At 29.3% G+C, this 26,323-nt stretch overlaps 2 protein-coding genes across 3 annotated transcripts in view; one reads left to right on the forward strand and one right to left on the reverse strand.

Annotated features, from left to right (window-relative positions):
• The window catches only part of LOC130451629 (uncharacterized), a 64,160-nt gene that overhangs the window by 6,114 nt on the left and 31,723 nt on the right, over positions 1-26,323 (forward strand). The gene's annotated exons all lie outside the window — the stretch shown is intronic.
• Positions 1-26,323, reverse strand: part of LOC130451630 (MFS-type transporter SLC18B1-like) — a 36,648-nt gene that overhangs the window by 5,980 nt on the left and 4,345 nt on the right. Inside the window, exons 1-3 of one of the 2 annotated variants that reach the window (XM_056790770.1) lie at positions 11,470-12,494; positions 1,451-1,658; positions 93-166 (exon numbers count right to left, since the gene is read on the reverse strand). In XM_056790770.1, coding sequence (XP_056646748.1) covers positions 93-166; positions 1,451-1,658; positions 11,470-11,591 — 404 coding nt within the window. In that variant the 5' untranslated portion in view covers positions 11,592-12,494. Of the gene's footprint in view, positions 1-92; positions 167-1,450; positions 1,659-11,469; positions 12,495-26,323 lie in introns of those variants that run through there. The other variant, XM_056790771.1, reaches the window with a different exon arrangement.

The raw sequence follows: 26,323 nt of genomic DNA on the forward strand, positions 1-26,323 counted from the left end.
ATTGGAGAAAAAAGCTATATAACATATTAGCTTTGGAGCTACCACATGAAATAATATGCAAAATATGATGAATAGTAATATATAACACTTACCCAAATATCACAGTACATATCCCTGACGTAAATAGTCCAACAATAAATAAAAATTTAACACCCACTCTTGGACACTGAAAAAAAAAAGATTATTGAATGACGCAATGAGGTTTTATCCATAAATTTTTAATACTAAACTAATAACTGATCTTTGAGACGAAAAGATATTTCTTTTAATTGGGGAATATGGATAAGAGAAAGTATAAAAAATAATGTTCAAGCTATGGGAAGAAAAATTTTTAAACCATTTTTTTATACACCGTGATATGATTTTGGGGCGAATAGGGAAAAGTTTTATGTTTTATGTATTTGTTCCGCCCGGTACATATGATTCTTGCAGCTGGAACATATTTTTCACTATATACAATTGATAAACCTTGGTATTTTAGTTGTGATACTAATTTGGTTTTTATGGATAGAGGTAATTGACTTTAAAATTATGCTAAGTATATTCTTAAAATATGTATACAGAATTTATTTATAGTCTCGGACATTAAGAATTATCAATAACAGCTGTCAACATTCAAGAAAATGATAATATTCGATTTGGTTTTTTATTGGAGTATGAGGTTTCAATATTATAAATTAACCTATATAAGATTAGTTAGTGATTGCAACAATTTAAATATACTCCCAAAGATAATCGGTTTCTGATTAATTTGCAAATTTGTTAACCACGGTATCCCGAATGCAAAGGTATTAGAATAATTTTTGTATTAGTCTACTACTTTCTCACCAAACATGGTACAACGATTAAATACCAGCTTTATTGACGAATTTGATTCTAGTTGAAGTTGGATTTGTTTAAAGAATCTACCGATAATCGACGAACAATTGTACAAATAATGTAAATCAAGAACGACTTTTTTACTAAATCATACGTACATACAGTGCAAGGTGTGGTTTGGTTTTTTCTCGGAGCATGTATATTAGTAATATTCCGTGAGCTGAATGGTTTTTATTGTTGAAAGAACAACCAGAATAGTACGCTTACAAGATAATTTGTAAAAGGTATAAAATATTCTTTTATTACCCTTTCATTTAATACCGTAAAATACTATATTGGACTATCAATTGCTAAAGCAGGATATGGTGTAGTTTGTCTTGTTATCATTAACCTTCACTTTTCTCGCAAATCATGAAGATATTTTCGAAATTACCGCCTACCTTGATTCCATTTAATGTAGAAATGGCTGTGAAATGTTATCTATTCCATTGAATAATGTACCGTGAATGTTTAAATTGATGTGATATGATAATTATTAACTACGATATGTCGAATTTATAAGAAGGTAAATGGCAGTATGATCTGTTTCAATAGTTTAAATTTTAGAAAAATTGATGAAAAATATACTTACAATTTTACCGAACACCGGGGATGATAGAAAAACAACTAAAGCGAAATATCCAAAAACAAAGCCTGCCATTGACTGTGTCATTCCTCGATTTGCAGCTTCTTGTGGATAAAACGGTGCCATGATCGACATTGAACAATAACACATGAAATCCGCCGCCAGTAACATCACCAGTGTACATTTTTGTTTCCATGTGAATTTCTTAGTTAAACTGTAAAAACAGAAATATTGTTGATATATATATATATATATATATATATATATATATATATATATATATATATATATATATATATATATATAAATAAATATAAGCTAATATCTTGGAACATAAAAGAAAAAAGAAAATAGTGCACGTAATTGTTACAATATTTTTTAATCAAAGAAATTAAAAAGTTTTTTTACACAGTGCAGGGTTTTCAAAATCCATTCAGTGTGCTCTTACATTGAAATATATTACCTAAACATCATAAAATATTTGGAGATTATGCTTGGCAGCACTAAATATGGGAATGTTTATATTTGAATGATATGTCATTGTCTTCTAGCCAACCAGCTAGACCAAAGAATAGCAAAGTTCTTGACCCAGGCTGTCATTTTACTTCTCGACGATCTGGACCAAAAAATCTCAATCATTCAGTAAATTAGAACTATAATCTGCAGAACCTGTTAAACCTGTTACCGACGACACCTATCGCTTATGCCAAGTATCCATTACGTGAACTTCGCAATTGTTAAGATGTAAATAGAAAAATTTCAGTCCCTAACCTAATCTCTTTCACAATATTGGTTAAGACGTTTCTGTTAACCACGGATAATAAAAAAGTAGACAGTATTCAGATTGAAATTGGAAATCAGCTTTTTCCACCTTTTTCAAGCAAATATTCTGGATATATATCTGGGTTATTTTAACTTTTTATTCACTTTAATAGTGGTCACGTATTATTTTAGCGGTTTTATTAATTTATGAATTTTATTTTCACCAAAAATACCAATTTACGTATTAATTCTATTTAACCATCTTATTTATTCAACTGAGTACACTAATTTATGCTACAACATGCCATTATTCATTTCAAATTCAAATAGTAATATTAAGATGTTTTAGGACAATCACCCAGGTCACAAAAATTACAGGGGCCCCTATGAAATTAGCAATTGGTTCCTCCAGATTATTTCAAAGCATATTGTGTTGTGCCGTAAATAGTCTAAATATATTTTCTTATGTATCTCATGTTTATTATATGAATAACATAATGGACCAATTTTACAACCAATTCGATGCAAATTTGTTTGATAATTTAATTTTCTTAACTATTACAAGGGATTCTATATTTTTATACAATTTCCCTGTGAACCCGTTAACGAATTACTTTGTCAATTAGAAAATAAATATAATCTCATTTTTCCTTTAATTAATCACACAAAAATCGGGTAAAATTCATATATCGAAATCTAGTAGAGTGACTATCTGAAAGGACATGACCGAAAAGTTAAATTGCAGTCTTCAGGTTTTGAGTAGAAACACAAAATTTTAGCAAACTGATGATTTTTGCCTTAAAAAATGTTATCTGAGATTTATGTGTAATAACTATTATTTAATTTTACAAATTTATCCCATATATACTAAGCTGTGAATGGAATGAATTGACTAAATCATGTGGTAGATATGTTTTTTGAAGACAATGAAGACAAACATAAAAGACGTACTTCGTTCGTTGTATCACAAATGTGACCTTTATGCGTATGAACTACAATGCTTTCTAAATATATCGTTTCCTCTATTAGACCATTCATACGTATATGAAGCAATCATTGTAAAAATCTTGCATTTATTAATCTAAATAGCCTAAAAGATATATACCTTCCAAAATGACATGCTTATATTTGGCGTTAGTTGAATGCTACGAAAAATTTTTCAAATATTCTGGGGCGTCACTATTGACAAAAAAATTTTCAAAATTATATAATTCTTCTAAAATTTACGTACATGTTCCTGTGTGTGAATAGAAAGGAAGAAATGAAAAATAAAGATTTAAGAAAGGGGCTTCCACTCCAATTGTCAATATAATTTATTCATTTATAGGAAAAATACAACTACACAAATTAACAATATACCTTTCAAAATGAGATAGAAACAAAAGCAAATAATATGAAATGTAACCAAAAAGTGACAACCCACATTCATAAAAAAATTGTAATACGCTTGTCACTAATGAGTCGTAGAAATATTTTTTCACTTTTAGTAGGTAGCAGTTATTTGATTTACGTGTTTAATATTTCAGTTATTAGAAAATTACTTTTCCATAGTTTCAGGATACTTAATAGTTTTCGAAAAAAAAATTTGTCCCGGTTAACAGGCAAAACACGTAAGTTAACAAATTTTTTCATGTCAATATACTTTGTCAATTGAGAACTAAAGAGCCGTATAATTATATACTTTCCATTATTTAAACCATTGTTGATTTTACATTTAAATATTCATTTATTTCTCTCATTAGCATGGCCCTTGAAGCGACATCCAAAAACTATTTAAAAAACAACTTTTTGCGATTGTGTCTCGTATCTTTCTTTTGTCTTGCCTTAAATTATATAATAATTTAGTCGCATTTCATGTATTTTATTGATATGATATAGTAATTTTTATGACGTCTTTGATAATAAAAAATAAAATATCAAAATCACACTTGCTAATTTTGAACACAAAAAATAGCCATGATGCAATAAATCAAAATCTAAGTAAATGCAGTTATCTCAGTGACTGTCCAAATTTTAAAAAGCAGTTAACCCAAGATGATGACCTGTACTGCTGAGTAACATATTTTTGCTTCAGATAATCCTGCTATTTAAATTCAACGCAAAATGAGATTGTGATTCAATTTAAAAATGTAAAAAAAACTACCGCCTCAAAAGTATGCCCCAAAGACAAATAATTATTCAACAGTTATCCACGAAATTCATTTAACGAAAATGTTTTGAGGGCTCACTCAAACTAACTGTTTGTTCATCAGGGTTTGAATTTTCTAAAATGTACATTTACACAGAATTTTTTACAAAAATTGTAATCCTCTATGACTAAATTATTAATTTAATAAATTCAAATGTTGGTCCCAATTTTAAAGTTGAAGGTCACCACAATCTTATTAAATGTAAATAATGTATGTTATTTTTGATAACCTTTCAAATCATTCAAAATATATATGAAGAAATTAAAACTCACGTGTCAAAGGAAAGAGCTTTGGAATCACTACTATTTTTAGTCTACAGTGAAAGACAAATAATATGCAAGCGAAACAGTCAGATAAATAATACATAGAAGCAGATGTAGGATTTCAAGTATCTTCATGAGTCGTTGATACGTTGCGTGACTATTCACAGAGTATTAACCAGACACGTTCAGGTACCACTTAGTAAAAATATCTGAATGCAAATTCTACAATGCTGATTGAAATAACCTGCAAATGAAGCAAAATGCGCCAGAGAATTTTCCTATGAAAATTTAAAGAGGAATCATCCGAACAACAAAAAACTGGTAGAAAACCTAAATAAAGCAATATATCCGAAAGCCGAGTGATATTTAAAGATAACCTTGCTTGGGTATCGCAATGGTTATATAATAACAACCCAAAGACCAGAACAGTAAACAACGAGGATTCTGGTTGGTGTTCTGGAAGAGACTATAGACAAACCCATGGGGTATAAGGCGTTAGTACAAAGTTAGGTAGCAAGAAGAATGGTATTAACTAATATGTCCTAATCTTAGTAGGTGTATTCATACGATTCATAATTGAATTAGTTCCCAAACGACAAAAATAATGAATAAGCAAATGATCAATCAAATATCAAGAATAATAGAAAGATATCAAAGCATTGGGAACAGAAAATATAAGCTGTTGCTCTCTAAAAATGTTTACTTGTCAAAAACAAATGATAATTAAGGTTTCATCATTAATCAGAGAAAGTTTATGATTGCTAGATCAAAAAATGTGTGAATTTGCCAAAAATTTATTGTACAGAGCAAAAACTGGTACATATGTTGACTATACGAGAACGATTTGAAAGAAAAGTAATTTTTCAGAGGTTGACTATTCATTGGCTAAGGTAATTTATATTGCCAAGTAAATACTTCAACCGAAAAGGTAAAATTTTTTCTTTGATAGGTGATATATAAAAAAATATCTGCAAAGTGGATGCAATGATTGTATATTGCTAATCAAAAACTCACTTGCATTAAAAATTCATACGAAACTGGATATCTATAAATGTAATACATGTCAGTTTTTCGTTGATTTGTCACAACAGATGAAACTTGGTTACACCATTATACCCCAGAAACAAGTATATAGTCAAATCAATGGATTTCATCCGAGGATGTGTGCCCAAGGAAGCAAAAACCTTTCCTTCCAGTACCGTCTTGGCTATAGTATTTTGGGTTTCTCGAGGTGTCATCTTTATTGATTATTAAAAAAAACAATAATTGGCCAATACTATCAATTTGCCGACACACAAAAAATGGCTCCATTTGTTCTACCACCGAATTGTGTTTACTGCATCAGCAGCCATGTTCAGATGATTCTGATCCCAAACTTTGAGAAAATGGCTAGTAGAAGCAAACGCGTATCCTGCGGAAGTTTCGATATATTTTTTGAATTAATTGAAAAAATTGGAAAGTCGCTGGATTAAGTGTGTAAAATTGCAAGAAGATACACACATCTATCACCTAGACTGTGGAAAAATTAACAGTGTTATACAAGTAGACGGATAGTTAAGAAATACGATTTTCCCATAAATAAAATAAAGCTAAAAGTAGATAAAAGAGATAAGATATTAAAAAAAGTTTGTTTGCTTCTCCACTTTCAATAGACAGGTACGAAGAAAATTAATACTATGACCAACCTCACCCATCGATACGATTAACTTTTAACGAATGAAAGTGTTAATCGTCATATGGTTGGAAATTATCCGTCAAATTTTGTTTTACACTGAAATTATCATTTTGTAAAGTAATAAAGTATATTATACTGCAATGTGCCACTATAATGAATGCTTTCGAATTTGATATAATAACAATAAACACATATATTGAAACTTTATTTTATCAAGTCTACGTATATACTTATTTTGATTTGTTGACATTTTATTACCTTCATCAAATATTCTGTTTGACAAACATACCGATTCAAGGCTAGTATCACTATATCTTCAGTAACACAAGAAATGTGATACCAAAACAAGCGAGTTGTACATGAATATGATAAGCAATAAATTGATTCAACCTGAGTTAATAAATATTGAATATTATTAAGCGAATTAAATGAATAAGGTCATATAGATACAACAACTTGTGTATAAATGAATTATTAGTTGTTTCTCGGTCTCCTACAGAAAATATCAACATTACAAAAAGAGTATCATAAAATAATACAGTTTTCAAATAATTATACGATGTATTGTGACACGGCTGAAGAATTAGTAGACGCGGTGAGTCAAATACTCAACCCCAATAATCTAATTATTATAGTTTGCTTTTTCAGCACACTAGTCATTTGCGTTAGTTGATTACCCCCTAAAATTTTACTTCATCTTAATCTATTCAAACTTTTGTGACATCTATTTCTACCAACCGCTGTAGTTCTTCTCTAAAATATCTGCATTTACGGCGTCTTTACTTTGTTTTCATTCTAATTTTAACTAAAATTTGATGAAATTTCATGTGATTACAATTGATGTGTCGTATAATTATAAGTACTCATAGATCAATAAATCGATTGTAGTTAGAGAATAGTACTATTGGGCTTCACCCGTTCTTATTTCATAATATTTGTTTGTGTCTGGTTTCTTGTCTCTTGTTTGTATATCTCTTCCAATTATTTTTTGCTCCTGCCTTAATAATTTGTGGATTATTCTTGTAGATGAACGAAAAATAATTTTAGAAAACATATCATGCTTAAATGATTCACTCCATCTTCTTTTCAACCTTCTTCAAACCCTTATTGTCTTTTAATCAATCATGTAATTTTTGTCAGACTAACTTTTTAGTAAATTTATTATCTTATCGACATTTGTATTGCGACACGAATGACGTAGCAGAAGTTATGTTTATTATTATTAGGAGTATATTATCTTAATAAATTATAATTGGAGTTGGTTCAGCTTTAGTATGAATCTGTCAACTAGTCCTCTTTATTTGAGAATCTCAGAGGTAGGCTTCAATCAAAAATTTTATATAATATAATTATTTTTCAACTATTTTTTCTTTTAATTACTAAATTAAAAAGAAAACATTTTCTCAAATGTTTGGAATAAAACTGGAGATATTACAAAAAGAAAATTCACACCCCCAAGTCTTACTGTGATAAGCATCGTGAAGAAAAATGTTGTCAAATTTTGGTTCAATCAATTCTTGCACGTTCCAATATAAAAAAATGAATTTTACTGACCATATTTGGAGTTTTGATTCTATTGGGATTTAAATATTTCATATATGCGTATATGTATCATCAAAAATATCACTAAATTTACTATGTTAACTGAACCATTAACTAATGTTTATTACTTTGTCTATTTATTGTAACGAGAAGTTTACCTTCAGTAGATTAATGTATGTAAGATAAATTGAATGAAAACAATTCAAACATTAAGAATTAAATCTCATGTGAAAATTCATTGTTGTGTGATTTTAGCATATACATATTAATCATTTTCTAATCTCAGATCAGTGTGAACTGAAGGTTAAAGAGAGTATCTGGTTATATGTCCATACTTCTCAAAGTTTCTACAAATATTTGAGACTTCTGTTGGGTGGATGTTTGGTGTTATATTGGTAGCCTACGATGCTGAATGGGGATTTAATCGAGAGTTATATAGACCTATTGGGTTGCGAAGCTTGAATATTAAAAAGAAAAAAATGTTATATGATGTATATTTGACAATTTTGGAATTGATATTTGACAACTTCAACATGAATGCAAGCATCTGGAAGGAAATCCCACACAAAATGGATATATCACAGATACTAACTGAGTAAGATTACAATAATAATAGAAAATTGGATAGCATTGGCATTAATTTCAATATAAGTGATAAACAGAAACAAATTTTTGTAAATTAGAAGAATTGTATCAACTAAGCATAAATTGAATAAATACAAGCGGTAAAAAAATGTGAGTTCAAAAATGGATCTTAGTCACGAATCTAAATTAAAATTATATCCAGCACTGTCAAATATTTAAAAAAAATATCTAGAAGCGTATTTCTTTAATAGAATATATTATAGACGATTTACCATAGAAGTGAATTATATCACACTACAACTCTCTAGTTTTGGAAACTAGGTAACAATAAATATCAAGTCTAGTAAACAAAATATTGCATTCTGACCTTTTTTTGGCTTGTAATTATAAAATATATTCTCAGAATCAGTATGAATACTATTACGTATATTTATTTAACAAAACAATAATTTTATTAAACTTGAACTCTAAATTGGAAAAAACAAAATTTATATGGAACGTGAAACGACACGACTGGTAGATAAACTACTTGTGTTACCTACATCGTTCGCGGTAAATCAGCATCCTGAATAGGTTCGTAATCAAGCTAACTTAGTTACCAACTGATTCGGAATCGATTCTAAATTGACCCACAATACGGCGTCATGGCAATAGAAGCCAGAGTGGGGACAGAATCGGAAAGTAATAGATAGAGAAATAATTAGAGAGAAATAGATACGTGGAGAAAAGAAAATAGACTTCATGGAGCATTAAATTTTATCGACGAACTTTTGTTACTTCGGCTTATGTAAATTGACAAATTATATATTTTTAGTTGAATCCTTGAATTGTTTCCTTCAAAATAGCAGAAAAAACTAACCACCCTCAAGAATATCGCGATGACGTTTTTTTTATAACTTTGTAGCCTTCTTTGTAGAATAGAAACTTCACATCAAGTTCTTTTACTAATCTGATCTTTTATTCTTCACGGGAAGCCTTACATATTGGGCTCATATTTAGTGGAGAGGTACTTAACCGAGTATAAGGTATCCCCCTGTATATTAATCTGCCGCGCTTTAGTAAATTCCGAAAACCTCGCTTAGGCTCCCTTACTATAAGAACAAACTCCGATTCTTGGGAATTAAAAAAACATAGCACTTTATGATGTTACTAGCAATATATTCAAACAAAGTTTTATTGTTATATTGAAAAAAGTTGAGCCTTTCCAAACCAACAGGAAAAACTATTAGATAATAATTAACCTTAAGAATACATTAATCAAAACGAACACATCTAATTTTGCACTCATATTATTTTGATCTTGTATAGCACGGTACAATGAATTTCGAAATTAATTTAGGAAGCATAAAAACAACAAAAAACTGAAGTGTATCATATAAATTAGACTAGTGAAACATATAAATTTGAATAGTAATACCCACACACTTTTATTCATATAATATATAAACCTGTGTTGCAACCAATACATCAAACGGTTTTACTAATTTCCTTTTAATTTAATGATTTATTCTTTCTCGTTCCAAATTGGATTTTTTTGACAAACTTGATACTCAGTTCCGTATGTATAAAAAATCATCCAAATTAGAAGACTTAAATAATTTGATTGGAAATATATTGCAGATATAACATTATTAAAATTGTGGAAAACGAATGTCAGGCCATTCTCCTTCACACATATAAGTTCACACAACTTCATGAACGTGAGGATAATCACTATTTATATTGTTTCTTCAACAATCGATTCATTTGTTTATTGTTATTGAACTTTTCTATTTTTTTACTGTTTTAACTAATTCAAATTATTTTTATAGTAGTAATAGTGATACTACTTTTCCAAGACCACAAATAGTTCAATTAGATTGTGGCACTATTAGTCCACACATTGTTTTTGGACTTCCATTTGTCTCCTAATACTTTTTCGAAAAACCACTGAACGCCAATTTACGATTTTCAGTATGTTCCCATCTAAATCTATTCACTGAGTACCTGTTTCTAATGACATATTTCTTATTATGATAATGGCACATATTCTTAGAAATGGAAAATGTATATTTAATTCTGGGTAAGACTAGTTACGATGAATGAAGATTTCAGATAATAATCGTCTTGTTTGATACTTAAAAGAGAATATCAGTGGAATAGTAAGAAATGCCTAAATTAAAGTACACCAGGCAGAAAGTTATTTCTCTTTAGACATAATTAAAAAAACTCAATTACTTTATAGAAGGAAACCAGGTTCAACAAATGCTCAATAGTAAATGCATTTTTTAACAAAAATTGAATTTATAATAATATTAAAAACATATACTATAGTGATTAACATGATTACGACCCAGATTATAAGATATTAAGTACCATCGTTCATTGCGAGGGGGATTGTAACTTTATTCACTCTTGTAGATGATATTTCACGATTTACGAACATATTCTGTAGATATAATTTATGAAGAACAGAAATATATAATACTGAATGCGTAAATATACAAATAAAAACAATTTTGAAATGAAATACAGATTCATCATATTTTTTGAGTTATTAACTAGCAGATATTTAATAGATTTAATAGACGATTGTAAAAAATTCTATTTCCTAAAATATGAAATGAAAAGGAAAGCTTAAGCTTGGTGCGTCTTTTAGTATCAAATATTATAATTTAATAAATTTTAGTAGTCCAGGTTGATCGTTGTATTTTCTATGTATGTTTAAAATCTTGTTTTATTTTTCAAATACTTTTCGACATATGAAGAAAATTATGAAATTGGTTGGTAATAATTTTTTTGCGACAAGTTTCTACAGATATAACTTGAAATTAGTTTTCTTAACTCAATTACTAGTTAACAGAAACATCAGATAGAAAATGAACTTCAACCTTTTTTTATCGTATAGTTTACTTCGTGCGAGAAAAAATCAAAACAAATTGATATAATTAATGAAACAGATGGTACATTAGAAGCAATTTAGATAGAAGTGGTTAGATTTCTTAGAAAGGTGAAATTAATAGAACTTACCTTTTAGTTATTACAGTGTTTCCTTCTTCAGCTTTAACTGTAGTTGCCGGATAACTAGTTCTTTCATTATTATCAACCACTTCGGACACACTGGGTATATTTTTATTCACATCTGGTTCCATGACAATAAACCGAGAAAATACACAGAAGAATTTAAAACTGAACAGTCTGTTTGTACGTAACGATTGAAAAGGTAGTTATCACAACTATTGTCATTTTTAAACATCCACGATTTATTTACAGGTCTGATGTCGCTGACTTCTTAATCAAGTTGTTTCTGCGGGTTCGAATGTAAGAATAAACTTAATATATTATCAACGTGGAAGAAGTTGTCGACTAATTCCAAGCTTATAAAAGCTCATCTTTTTAACAATTTATTCATTGCGTTCGTTGGTGGGAATATGTGTGCTGTCTTGTGTGAATACTAGGAACTTACTAATTGAATCATTTTAAATGCAGCCAATATTTATATAAACTCTGTTTCTCTTTCATCGGTTCAAGCGATAAGACTAATCAAAACACTACATACAGTGTGGGCTACCCAATAATCGAAGAAAAGTTATGCGCTGGTATTAATTATTTCTAGCGTTTGTAAATATTTTGAAACAATTTGATTCTCTATGAATAAAAAGCTATGCTTGATTATATACAATGTGTTCAAAAACTAACGCATCATTTCAAAATTATGATAAAAAAACAGGTCCATATAACCAGAAACGTATAAAAAGAATATTGTTGGTGATTTACTTTCGGAAAAGAAGCTAATAATACTAATAATAATAATTTTTGATGTTTCCAAAATGTGAAACCAAAAATATTTTATAAAAGCTGAAATATAATCTAAACCCAAACATGGTTGGTGTGAGATGCTCTGCATATGCATTAACATGGAATCCCTTATCTCAAAAATTTTCTGAAATGGCCATGATAAAAATTTAGAGCAAATAATTCTTGTTGAGTTAGAATAGTTACATCGTAAAACTAAATACCAAAACGGTTTCAGTACTTAAGATTTTTTTTAAGAATTCAATGTTTAATAATATATTAAGGTTTTGTTTTCATAAAAGAATATATAAATAATTTTAATTTGTGTTTTATTTTTAGAAAACTGATTGTTAAAATAATTACTAATAAACTGTAATAAGATTAGATACATTTAAAATGATGAATAAAGATGACTTTCAAGTTCAATTTTAAGGTTTCAAAATAAATAAAAAGGTAATGACATTTCCAACTATGTTAACTACCTACTCGTATGTTTAAACAATCTGTTGACATGTCCGGCGTTTCGGCTCTAAAATCCAGGGTTAGTTGAACGTCATGAATGATAGTGTAGAGAAGAAATTAACTCTAAAAGTATTTTGTACGTTCAAAAAAAGTCAATCTGCTAATGCCGCACATGGGACAGAAAGTGGATTTCTCCCAAACTGATATTGGAATCGAAAAGAACCGACGATTACCAGGAGGATATGAATGCAGAATATGTTCGAAAATGGTTTTTAGGTATCAAAAGTATAATAAAAGCTATAATTTAATAATGTTTGATTGATAAGAAGAAAATCACTGCAAAGAGAATTGTAAAAACTCTCCATATTAATTTTTTACAAAATTAATCTTGTCGCAGACGAGTTTTACGGGAAAAGAGATCAAAAATACGGAATGTACAGCATCACCTTCATAAAAAACGTATTAAACGTGTTCTGAAAGTGTTAATAATGTGGGACGTAAATTGAACAAAATATTTCACCAGTCAATTTTTAAACAGGTAAATAATGGTAGTAAAACAGTGGTTACTCAAAAAGCAACGAATATATAAAATATACACAAATATGAAATAGAGAAAATTAGACAAAAACGTGACAGTAATAATCTTGGAAAGTCTATTACGGAAATAATGAAATAAATCGTTAGTTCTCACCTAAAAAACAGATAAGTATCATCTAAGATGGTTTGGCCAAATTTTGCAAAAATGCGTTCGAATAATTGTTTTATCAATTATTTACTTTATCTCATATCTATATCTTTTATGTCGGCAGCTTAATTTCCGTTTTATTAAAGCCTTTATTCCCGAGGTTATTTATTACACAATAGGGTCTTTGTATACTTTTTTATATTATAACTACGTTTAGTATATCGTTCTTAATCACACGCTATTTTGCAATTTTTTCTAAACGGTATATTAGTTCATAAAAAAATAAAATTAAATACATAAATGACGTGCCAAAACGTATTTGTTGTCACATGACTGAGTGTGACGTAGAAAGTAGGTTAACAGACTTAAGTGAGGTTAGAAGTAAATACAGTTTAGACAGAGTTGTTGAGATTTACACTCGCACGGTTGTGAGTATTCAATTTAGTAGAATGCAAAATGACGTACAGTATACAGTGTGCATTGTACCAGAATGTATAGAAAAGTCTTTGAAACCCGTACAAAAACACAAATCACACTAAACAACGGATTACCCCCACTCACAACAACAGAATAGCGTTTGAAGGGCGACACGCGGCGACCACGTTTCAGTATTTACTTACTTTCTACGTCACAACCGCAGTAACCAACATGTTTTCTGTTACGTGTTATTATTCAAATTATCATCAATTTATATTTGCGATTTATAATATTTTAAGTTATGTATATAATATAATTCAACTTAAATTCATAAATAAGAAGTGATATATAAATTTTTAAATATGTTAAATATCCAAATTACCGACTACTACAATGACCCTAGAGAGAGTTTACCACACTCTACTCTGAAAGCAAAATTTGTTAATCTTCTCCTTTGCCGTTCTCAGCACTCGAAACTTCGAAGACATGGCGATCCAATCAGAATAGAGTATAAAGTGGTACATCGATGTTTTTTCTCTCTGTATCAGTAGTTCGGGTCCACTTGAAGAAGCTTCCATACCTGGCTCTTTCTATCTTCAATATTAACTCCATGAGAAACAATCAAGGAATTATTTCTATGTAGGACATTATACTTAGATACATAGTAGCTATTACTGGACCTATGTTTTTTAACATTTCCAAATATTATCGAAAACTCAACAAACTTTATTATAATAGTCTGGAAACTATTGTTAAGTTTCTTTCTAAACATCATCGACTTCGCTGATGTGTTTTCTTACAGATAAGGTTGATAAATAATTGAGGTTTATTTATCTATATTCGATATGAATCAAAATATTAGATTGTTACCGTTCTCATCCAGAGTAAGTGTTTATCAACAAAATATTCATCAATTATTGTCTTCATTTGCCCGAAAGTCATAATTAATCACTGGCTGTCTAAGTTTATTGTCTATTTAACTGATGATAGATTATGAAATGTAAATACAGATCCTTATCATATCATAATAGAGAATAAATTACTGGGCATTGATAACGATCTGATTTTGTGTAAATGGAAATTAGTAATTGGAATGTGCTGATTTTAGTATATCTAAATATAATATTGGAAAGACATTATTAAGCTAGTGTCTATAGAAAGATATGGTTACAGAAAAGAAAGTGTCACGAATTTATGATTAGTCATATTCTCTCAATATATGATTAGTATTATATCCGAAACGAATTGACAGGTTCGTATTAGCGGTCATAGAATACAGGGTAATTCATTAGAAAAAACCGAGAAAATAATGTATTGGTATTTTGTTTCGAGTTTCGGCTAGCAAGAAGAACCGTCGTTGTCTGGAGTTACTAGCGATAAGAAGTTCGATCGTCTTATCATAAATACGACGGACGAGTTCTGTTTCATTGATTACGTTGCGAACCGAAAAACAAAAAGTTGAATTCTGTTATATAAAAAAAGTTAAAGTATGATAGTGAAGATAATAAAAGAAAAAGAGAAGAGGATAGACAAACATCTTCACCCGGCAGGCACCACTCGAACTAATCGAGTATTATAGTATTTACTAGCTTATACATCAAATTTAACAATTTGCAATTCAGTTCTTATGGTAATTAAATTGTTATAACTTTTTTAAATGAGCTAAAAAATATTATGTTGATCGTCAATGGTATACAAATTCTTCATCTCGCACACTCAGTTGAACATGACGTTTTCAATTAACACTATAAAACTTTCTTTTTTTCAACCCCTCGTTTCAACAATCCTCGTTTTTAACTCATTTTTACACGCCTCGTTATGAATGAAAAACAAGCCTGCTTAAAAAATATAGAATAAAATAATTATAGACGTCGGTCACGCGTAATCTGTTGTCTGACTTCTCTTGCCATATCTAATTATTGTAATACTATTATTCAAAAGGAATGGTCCTAGATATAATTGAACCCTCTTAAAAATAGAATAATATAAATTATTTAGGCTCAATTGATGAACTAATTATGTATCGTTCACTGATTTTTAAATATATGAAAATAAATCAAGTGAATCTACTTATTTCAGTTGCAATTTTGGGGTCAAAAAATAGTTTAAAGTGAAAATAAGTTTCATAATTTCACAATAGATAAAAATAATAGTTGCTTCCCGTTCACGTGAACTCGAGATACTTGAAATATTTACGCATAATCCAATCGTAAACTAGGTCGATTAATTAAAATGAATCCCCCTTTGTGTGACAACAGTCAGATTCACACTGTAATGAGGTTTAATAAAATTTATTCCAAATTAATTCTGTCGTTAACTTTATTTCACTTAGTTCAACTTTTTTCTTATCGCGTATACACATCGACCTTGATTAATCAGAAATAAAATTTCCATATTATTTGCCATAGGTAATAATAATTTGGCGAGAGATATTAAAGTCAAATTAAAATAATTATAGTTTCAACTCAACATAATATGAGATTTTTATTTATTCCAAGAATAGTCTAGGGATCTATGTATCAAAAAGTATTCAGTTATTTCACTGCATATAAAACTAATGTGGATAAAAACTGAAAGTTCGAAAACTAACATCATCTTGTTAATGAGAAGAAGAAAAAATTTGGGAATTGCCGTGAAAATTATTGACTTGACATTTCGAGCTACAAATATTAACAACTGCAACAATTATCCGAATCAATAGATGTATATGATCCTTTTTCTTGTAATCGATTCTGCTCCAAGGATCCTTTAATTTTTATAAGTGAATGTATCTTTTGTCTCATATTATAGACTACTGCAATATGTTGATAATATATAATACGCTTATTTTAATTTGACATTTTTTAAAGTAATGTTATAGCTGTCGATGAAAGTCCTTGAATACATGGCGACAAAAGATGTTTCGCATTTTGATGTTAAGAATCTGTTTTGTTTGCTCATTGATTATAAGCTTTGTTCATCTTTCTTCTGGATATGTTTTCATCATTTTTTCTTAATGTAATTTTTACCTTTCGAATAGGTGCACATGTAAATTCAATCCTTGATAGTTGGATAGCTCTATCATTCAAACTACTAATCTGATTGTTATTTATGAAGTAGGATGACATTAATTGAAGTTTAAATATATTGATGTTAATGTTTTTATTAATTTGATTTTGACCCATTTGTTTCTTAAATATAACTTTTGAAATTCACGTAGGAATATACGTACATTGAATTAGGGCTGATATCATAAATTAAGTCCACGTAATTGATTACGTGACTGAAATAAAAAAGACAGGCAAGAGTTTCGTCTTACTTTTTAGGGGCCCCATGGCCCCAGCTCTTAAGCATGTCCAAAATATCGATAATTATCAATAATTACGTCACATAAATATGTCAATTCTTCCAGTCATTGAAATATACACAATTATAAAAAAAACAAACCATTAATAAAAAGTTGTTTGGTAATTCCAATCTAACAAATAACAACGATCTTTTAATACTGACAATGGTTTTAAATGGTCCAGGTACGTATTAAGTTTCTGTAAAACATTTGAATTCAAATGAAATTCATGAAATTAAGTGAAAAATTAATAGATTTAGTATTTTCACGTAATGTCCCTGTTCCCCCAAGACCTTTTCCGTAAAGTTTATTAACACATTTTTTAGAATTAAAAAAATTATGAAAAAAATACGGCTTTCTGCCCCCAATTCGGATTTTTCGGCTGAACCTAGGACTATATCAGTTCCTTGTCCGTATTGAGTTCAATTATCGCTGTGTTTAGTTTATTATTTATATTTGATTAAATATTATTATTTGCTAATTTATTAAAATATTATGGAATGTTGGATAGTATAAGTGACAAAACAAACAAAAGTATTAATCAAACAAATCATGATTTTACTAAATATATGTAGTACAAGTACTTTTGAAATTAAATCAACAAAACACTTGAGAGAGATCTCATAGCCAGATAATTCATACTGTTTTTGATAAAGAACTCTCAAGAACGAGTGACGATTTAGATAGATAAAACGCCAAGAAAAATGCGCCAACAACTAGAAATAAAAACTTTTATGTACATTGAATATAATGAGTACAGAAAGAATGTTGGGTGCGAGCGAAAAATTTTTAAAGTCTGCAAAAAGTGCAAAAAATCATAAGATATCACCAGAAAGAACTACACTTTCAAAATATTGGTGCTAAAGTCGAATTTTATGATGTACGGAATGGCCATGAGACTTGGTAACGTTAAGAAGCACACTTAACGCTAGGGTTTCACATTAAACAAACAAATTATAATAAAGTGCAATAGAAATTAGGAGTGAAATGCATAAAAACCCATCAGGTTTTGTCAAGAAAAGCAGTAATCAATTATTTCTTTGATCCGGAAAGCTGCTCCAGAATTAATTTAGTTAAAATGTGATAATTCCAAATATACCACCATTATTGCAGTTATAAAGGGCAACAAAACTCATGGTAGAGGACTGATCAACTTTAAACTTGAGTTATCGGAAGTATTCACCCCAATATCATAATAAATAGCAATAATGGAAACTCCCAAAAATTTTAGAATACTAAAAGCATACACAGGTTGAAACACAATCCAATATTTTGCATCAATTGATATTTGTTCTCCTATTCGTTGTTCTACTATGAAAAACATGTTATTTATCAACATTATCTCCATTTAACCCAACACATATAGTCTAAAATTACTTTACGCTGAAAATGACGGACGAATAAAGAAGAAGATAAACTTCAGTTAGTAGTAGTGTTCAGTATGGATATCACCAACGGTTCCAGAAATTGCAATTTACCATAATATTGATCTTTTACCTCTTGTCTAATCAATCAATCGAGATATCCAAACATTAGTTTGGATTTTTAAAGCGAACGATCTTCTTCGCATATAAAATATTGGCAGTTCACCCCCAACGATTTCTTAATAGATGAATTTTTTTAGATTTCACTTCGCATTATCGATTGCACTTCCTGATATATAATGTGTCCCAGGAAATTTTTTTAAACTAGTCCCCCCTTTTGATTGTTTTATTGTTGTTTGTATTTACGTTATCTATTAAAGTGCAGTGCTCAGCATAATCGATATTCATTATGCAATTCTTTGTTATTACGGTTATTTGATCTTGTAAATTCTTTATAATATTCACTGATAAAATTTGGTGACAAAGCATTCTCCATTTCATTTAAACACGCTTGCTATTGAAAATGAAGATCACTTATTTTGATACCTCAGGAGTCTGTGTTTTTATTGTAGTTTATAAGACTGACAAATATATTCTGATCAATAAAGGAAACAAGTGGTAAGTTACTCTATTCGCCACAAAAATGCCTTTTATATTCCGTAACTATCTCTAAACTCATCTTCGGATACAGCACATTTAACGTGATTTCTTGGGGGGTATAAATATCTATTCATCCATTTTTCTGGCGATATTCCGGTTCTGTAGATACTTTTAATAAATCAACGACAATTTCTGTAAGTTTTTAGTATATTTTTTGGTATATTATCTCTCAGGTTAGTCACAAATGTTTATTCATCCACACGTTCATATGTAAGGCTCATTGGCCGTAAATCAAAATTATTCTTGAATATTGAAATACTACTATACTAATCAATTCTCGAGCTAATATGAACTTAAGATGCTCAGCTATGGGGTACAGCTAGAGGCTCTAACATTGCCATCCTGTAAAGGTTCCAGAACAAGATTGTGCGTACGTAGGCGCTTTTTATTGTATCCCTTGTGGTGATTCTACACGACTTCCCCTAAGAATCCCTCACGGAAACCGTATATACTCTGTATATTTTTTGTTGAAACACACGCTTATAACCCAATAAGCAGATTGCAGAGAAAAATCCATACGTTTAGATTATTTTTGTCATAATTCTTCCTTTCTAATATATTAATTTGTTATATTTTTTAATAAGCTTTTTATTTTATCGTTCCATTATCATAATTTTGTGAGAATTGGAACTACGCTTTTCCTTGTGCTTTTCATGTTTTTAGGCTTGTGTATAACGGGTATGTTTGTTTTATATTTCCTTTCCAATCATGGTACTTCAATGGAAAATATGGAGCTGAAGTTTCAAACAAAATTTATTACAACAAACGGCCTCCGATAACATAGCAGAGTTTTTAGAAAGTATAATAATTTTTCTTTGCATGAAAGACATAAAAAAAAGGTTTTTTATTGCTAAACCTGTTTGGTTATTTTGAAATTGTCTCCTTATCCTAGTATTTCTTTCATTCTGCCGGTAAAATGTAAATACATACATAAATTTCATCTGTTTACATTTCTTATAACTACAAATCTTTCTCGCCAGCCTGTATTTGCTATTTTCTTTCTCCTCCTAATTATCTTTGTCTGTGTGAGCGTAAGCGTCAATTGCTATGAGATAATCTATGAACTGTTATTTTTTCAAATTTTGATTAACTTTATCTCTTTCTGTGTTGGCTGTAACTTGCTTGTGATATTCCTCATTCTTACATCAATGTTTTTATGCTAATTGTTAAAAATTGTGATAATTCTCGAATTTATAAACAAATAATTTGTTAAGAAAATGCAAATCATTCGATGTGCTAATATTTTCATAGATAATTGAAGTTTGTATTGTCATTACCTACGTACCTACAGTACGTATATATATATATATATATATATATATATATATATATATATATATATATATATATATATATATATATACATAATTTGTTTAATTTCTTAGACCTTTTGATATATTAATGCATCTAAATATTGATTTTAGGTCTCCTCTGTTTTAAAATTAGTTTTTTTAATAAATAGAAAAATAGAAATTAAAGAAATATATATACAAACATACATATATATATATATATATAGAAATTGTCGAGAACTGGGATAATATCTAAATGCCGAAACAAAAACACATTTAGGAAAATATCAATATTCCACATAGGTCAGAACAAAAAATTAAAGTTTATTCGCGATGAAACATAATGCTCAATAAATTCAATTTTTCTATAACTCGCAACAAGCAGATTATGTATTCAGCTGCTTCTACTGACAACCTCTATTTATTGGAAATTTTATTATCGGATAAAGTTTTTTGGAGAATGATATAACTGCTTCGTTCTTAACTATTGAATTTTCGTAAAAACTTGACATATATCGGCCTAATCAGTAGAGATATATAATTTGGTCATAAAAATAAAATTACAATAAAAGACGCAGAATTATAGAATTGTTTTACCTGATTTGAAATACAACGGCCGTTTTATAAAAATATTGGAAAGAAATTCGAATTTCAGAATTTCAAGGTTTTATTGCGTAATAAGATACATATGAATATTATTAAAACAAGAGAATTTATCATAACTTGCGTAAAATAATAATTGTATACTGTGATAAGAAAGTTCTGTTTATTGAAATACGCAAATTTTGTAGATACTAAAATATCATTGTTTATCTATTCTGGTTGTTTTATTAAATATTACTTTAATTTACCAAAACTATCCCCACAATTATAGATTAATTAATGTAAGTAACTGTAAGTAATTTTTAATACTGTTACACTTCTATAAAATATAATTTTAACATTGTACAGGGACCTTCACGACGAGCTGAATCGATATGTATATGGGAAAGTACTGTGACTAGTGCTCTGAAAATTTGCTTCCATGGATTTTCCGAAATGCTCCGTGGACCCAAACTTCGTTATTTTAAACGGAATGCTATAGTTTTTATAAAATTTTTGAAATCTACGCGAAATTTCAATATAACTTTAAATGAGGTGTCGTACGCCTAAAGTTCACCATTTTTTAATTATTTCAATTTTAGAAATTTTTGGATACATGGATTTGGATATTTTTAAGTTTCAGGTGAATCAGGTCCAATATTTTTATACATACTTACAGCTTTCAAAATCTGTGAAAACCTTGACAAAAATCTATATAGAATGTTGAGAAAATGGTGACAAATTTCGCTATCTAGAAACTTCGAAAACTTAATTTTTTCAAATGGCAACCCCCCTTTTTCCTCTTTACATTTCGATTCTACGCTTCGTTAGTAAATTCTTATATCTCAAATTAACGGTTTTTGTAGAAACTTGAAAGATTTCAGTTTTTTCAAGTCCGAAATTTTTTAATTGTCGGTTGTCTGGAGCGACCAAAAAAAAAAACAAACAAACAAAAAATGAAAAACAGATTGACGTTTAAGCGTTGCAAAAGTGTTCATCATTTCCCGTTTAGGATTTATTAAGGAAGATTATTTCAATTTGCTGGTAATATACGGGGAATGTGATACGGTTATTAAACGAGCCTGCGACATTTTCCGTTTGCGATATCTGGATAGACCACGACCTACCCCTGATACACTTACGCGGCTCATTCATAATCAATATCAGAGATAAGTATTCATAGGATTCTTAAAAAATACAAAATCCATCCATATTCAATCTCGTTGTATGCTGGTGGTACATTTTTATGATGAAAATTTGGATGGTAATCTTACTATTTAAATTTAAGGGTGAATTTTGCTTCAAATTTTTGTTTATTTCAGGTAATAGATATAGAAAAATATTAGAAAATTATTTACACCCACTAAATCTGAATTGTAATCAGCTGTGGTATTAACACGAATAGGCACTACCACATGGTAGTGCGCTTATAAATAACTTTTTACAGACTCATTTTGAGAACTGATGAATTGTAAACAATGGACCGCATTAATGGCCTCCCCGTTCACCGGATATCACCCTATTAGATTTTTTTCTTTGGGGTCGTATATAAGATATCGAAGATATCGTGTATGCCTCGCCACTAACTACAAAAGAAGACTGTCTTTATATTTAGATTTAGACTTAAATATATATATATATATATATATATATATATATATATATATATATATATATATATATATATATTGAAGTCGTCGATTGTAAAATGCTGTGGCAAGTTTATTGCCATATTTATATTCACATTGAATATTCATACGTTAATTCTATAAAAGAATATTCAATTCAATTGTTGTTTACTAAGATGGGAATTCAGAACTAATGCTTTATCTTTAGTAAACATCAAGTAATTTCTAATAAATGTTGATTTCCTGATATTCAAGATTTTCCTGAATATCAATAGTTCATGCTAAGATTCGTATAGCCGTTTGGTCACGTATTTATTTATCTATTATTTATATGAATCATGATCCTTTGAAATTTCATAAAATTAGGTGATTACAAGTTATAGTTAGTAGTTTTCTTGGCGAACAAAAGCCCAAAATTACCCACTGTACAAATATAGAAACCTATCCAACTTTTAAATTATTACGTTGGTATTAGAAGAGTTAAAAACAAAGTCAAAAGTAAAATAAAAACAATAATTGAATATATGATGATGATGTTAAAAGATAAAACGATATCCAAAAACAAAAAATCAATTTTTAAAGGTAATAAACGAAATAAAGGCTTGATATACATTTTTATAGATCTCACGATTGTCAAAATAAAGATAGTTACTTGTACATGTAATGTACCCAACATATTTAGTAATGATAGAGGTATTCGTTTGCTTATTACGGTATATAAAATATTAACAGCAATAATAAATAAAAGACTGAAAAAGGTAGTGGAACCAGAAATAGTACTCCAAAAGTTGATATGATTGGTAAAAATGACTATGCTAAATTCTAAGACTAGTGTAATGACAAAAGAATGACCATTTGAGGAATTTGAAATAATTGCTGGGGAAAGGCAAGGTGATGGACCCTCAACGGTGTTGTCTAACATTGTAGTGGAACGCATAATAAAGCAATGTCATATCGATAGAAGTTTCATTAACAAATCCAAACAAATCATAGCATATGCTGATGATTTAACTCTAAGTACAATAAATTACAGAATTGAGACAGAACGAGAAACAATTGCCAAGTAGATCAAAAAATGGGAAGATCAGATTGTACAAGATTTACAAAGTCTAGGAGTACGTGACTGGAGCAAATAGATGTGGGACAGAAATAAATGGTGCACAATAGTCGATGCTTCAAAAACACGTATTTTCATTAAGTGGTGATAAAATACACTCACAAAAATACAGGGTCAAACGAGCTTAATCTAGACGGCTATACGAGGATATATTGAAAAATTCTTAGCCTACTATAGAACCAAACAAAATTTCAATGTCAAAATATTTTATTACTCAACATATTCGCCTCTTAATTGGATACATTTATTACAGCGAATGTTTCATCTTGCTCTGCAAACCAGACCTCCACAGCTTTTATTACCTCATCGTTGGAAGAAAATTTACGACTTTTTAAACTTTTTTTCAGTTGGGGAAAGAGATGATAATCGGACGGAGCCAAATCTTGTGAATTAGGGGGGTTCTCTAGTAGTTCAAACTCTAAATCACGAATTTTTTGCATGGCAACATGAGATTTGTGTGCAGGGGCTTTGTCCTGCAAAAACAAAACACCTTTGGATAGCTTTCCGCGTCTTTACTCTTTAATTTTTTCCCGTAGAGTGATCAGTAATTTCGAATAGTTATCTCCAGTTATTGTTTTACCCTTATCCAAAAAATCAATCATGATTACTCCATGGCAATCCCAAAAAACTGAAGCAAGAACTTTTCTAGTAGATTTTTTAACACTAAACTTCTTAGGTCTTGGAGAACCAAAGTGTCGCCATTCCATCGATTGTTGCTTTGTTTCTGGATCGTAGAAATGTACCCAAGTCTCATCCATAGTAATAGTTCGGTTTAAGAGGTCTACATCGTTTTCAAATCGAGCACAGATCGAACGCAATGCTTCTTGCACGCTTTTGCAGCAATTTTTGTCATCTCCAAATTGACGTGGACTATATGATGAACGAATTCTAATGAAATATTTAGTGCTTCATCAGATCCGTTTTAGCCCAATTCGACGGTCTGATGAAATCATGTCATGAACTGCATCGATATTTTTGGGAACTAACACAGTAACTGGCCTTCCCGATCGGTCATCATCTTCAATGGGAAATTTACCTCTTTTGAAGCTTGCAGTCCAATTTTTCACGAAGGACATTGATCACCAACGGTATTAAGCATATCTTCGTAAATCTGCTTACCTCTTAACCTTTTTAAGTACAGGTACTTGATGATGACTCAATACTCTAATTTTTCGATTTCCACAATTTCGGTGGACATCTTTTTTCTTTTAATTTATTGCGTAACTCTGTTTTACTTTTTTGACGTCAAACTTTACACTGAAACTTCTAAGTTATTGTTCGTTGCTATGGTAACACAATATTTTGTTTATGCATGGAACTAGTCTAGGCTAACTAGATATCAATATATCTTCGTAATTCTTTGAACATACAATATCATCTGGTATGATCCTCGGAAATCCTAGTTTGGGAAACAGAAGAAATCAGTTTTCATGCGAGTATTTAAGCATCCAGCGGAGTGATAGGTTTATTTAAGTTGGGTTGCGATATAATAACAAAAAATGGTTTTTGAATCATTATTAGTATCAAAAATTTTTGCGTATGTTGCTCCAACCTTGGCAATTAAGTCAACGTCACCAATTATAGAGAAAAATGATGCTATGATAGCAAACAAACCACAGAATTGAATGTAATTAGAATTATTCATATTATAATCACAACAAGTACTAACAACAAACTGTAAATATCAGAATGTTTATATCATATCATCACAAAAAATATTTACTTCATCGATAATTATTGTCTTATGTAACAGTATAACTATTACGTTTTCTCCATAAAGTTATTTACACTAAAAAAATAAATTTTCCATAGTTTATTCAGTTAATCATTCAAACTCATCTTGTTATTTTTAAATTACTCCGATAAGTAACTATGAAAGAATAATTTGTTTACGGCTAGATAAATAAAAAAAGCGTAGGAATTATATTTTTCGGTACTCGAAAAATATTTTTAAAAATTTTATTAACACAAAAATATTACAATTTTTATGTTATCGAATGAATACAATTAATATCAAGAACGAACTAACAATATTCATTCTTAAAGTTATTTACAATAATCTTATTTATAATAAAATAAATGCTGACAAATGTTTGTGAAATTTAATCTTATTGCGTTTTATTTTAAAGAATGTTCAGGAATTTTCTTCATGTCACTCCTCCATCCCTAAGAGTGAAAAATATCTCCGTTATTTTTCATGTCTTGTTTTCTTCTTTCTTCAAATTCAATTTCTTATAAATTTCATGAATTGGTTTTATATTTTGAGCGATTTTACTTATTTCATATAGTTTTTCAAAATCTATTTTAGTTAAATTTGGAGATTTATAAATTTGATTATTTAAAAACTTGAAGTCTAATTTCGGCAATATTATTGATTTTCCTTTTTTAATTTGTATATTAGTTGAGAAAATTTCACTTTCTATTTGAATAGTACAGTTCTTTGGTATTTTAATAATTGATGGATGATCTTTTTTTAAGTAACGGTCCGAAACACATTTGGAAATCACTTCAGTTTCTAAATTTGGAATCACTAAAAGTTCATTGTTCGTTACTTGTT

This window comes from Diorhabda sublineata, chromosome X (genome assembly GCF_026230105.1).
Source record: "Diorhabda sublineata isolate icDioSubl1.1 chromosome X, icDioSubl1.1, whole genome shotgun sequence".
NCBI lineage: Eukaryota > Metazoa > Arthropoda > Insecta > Coleoptera > Chrysomelidae > Diorhabda > Diorhabda sublineata.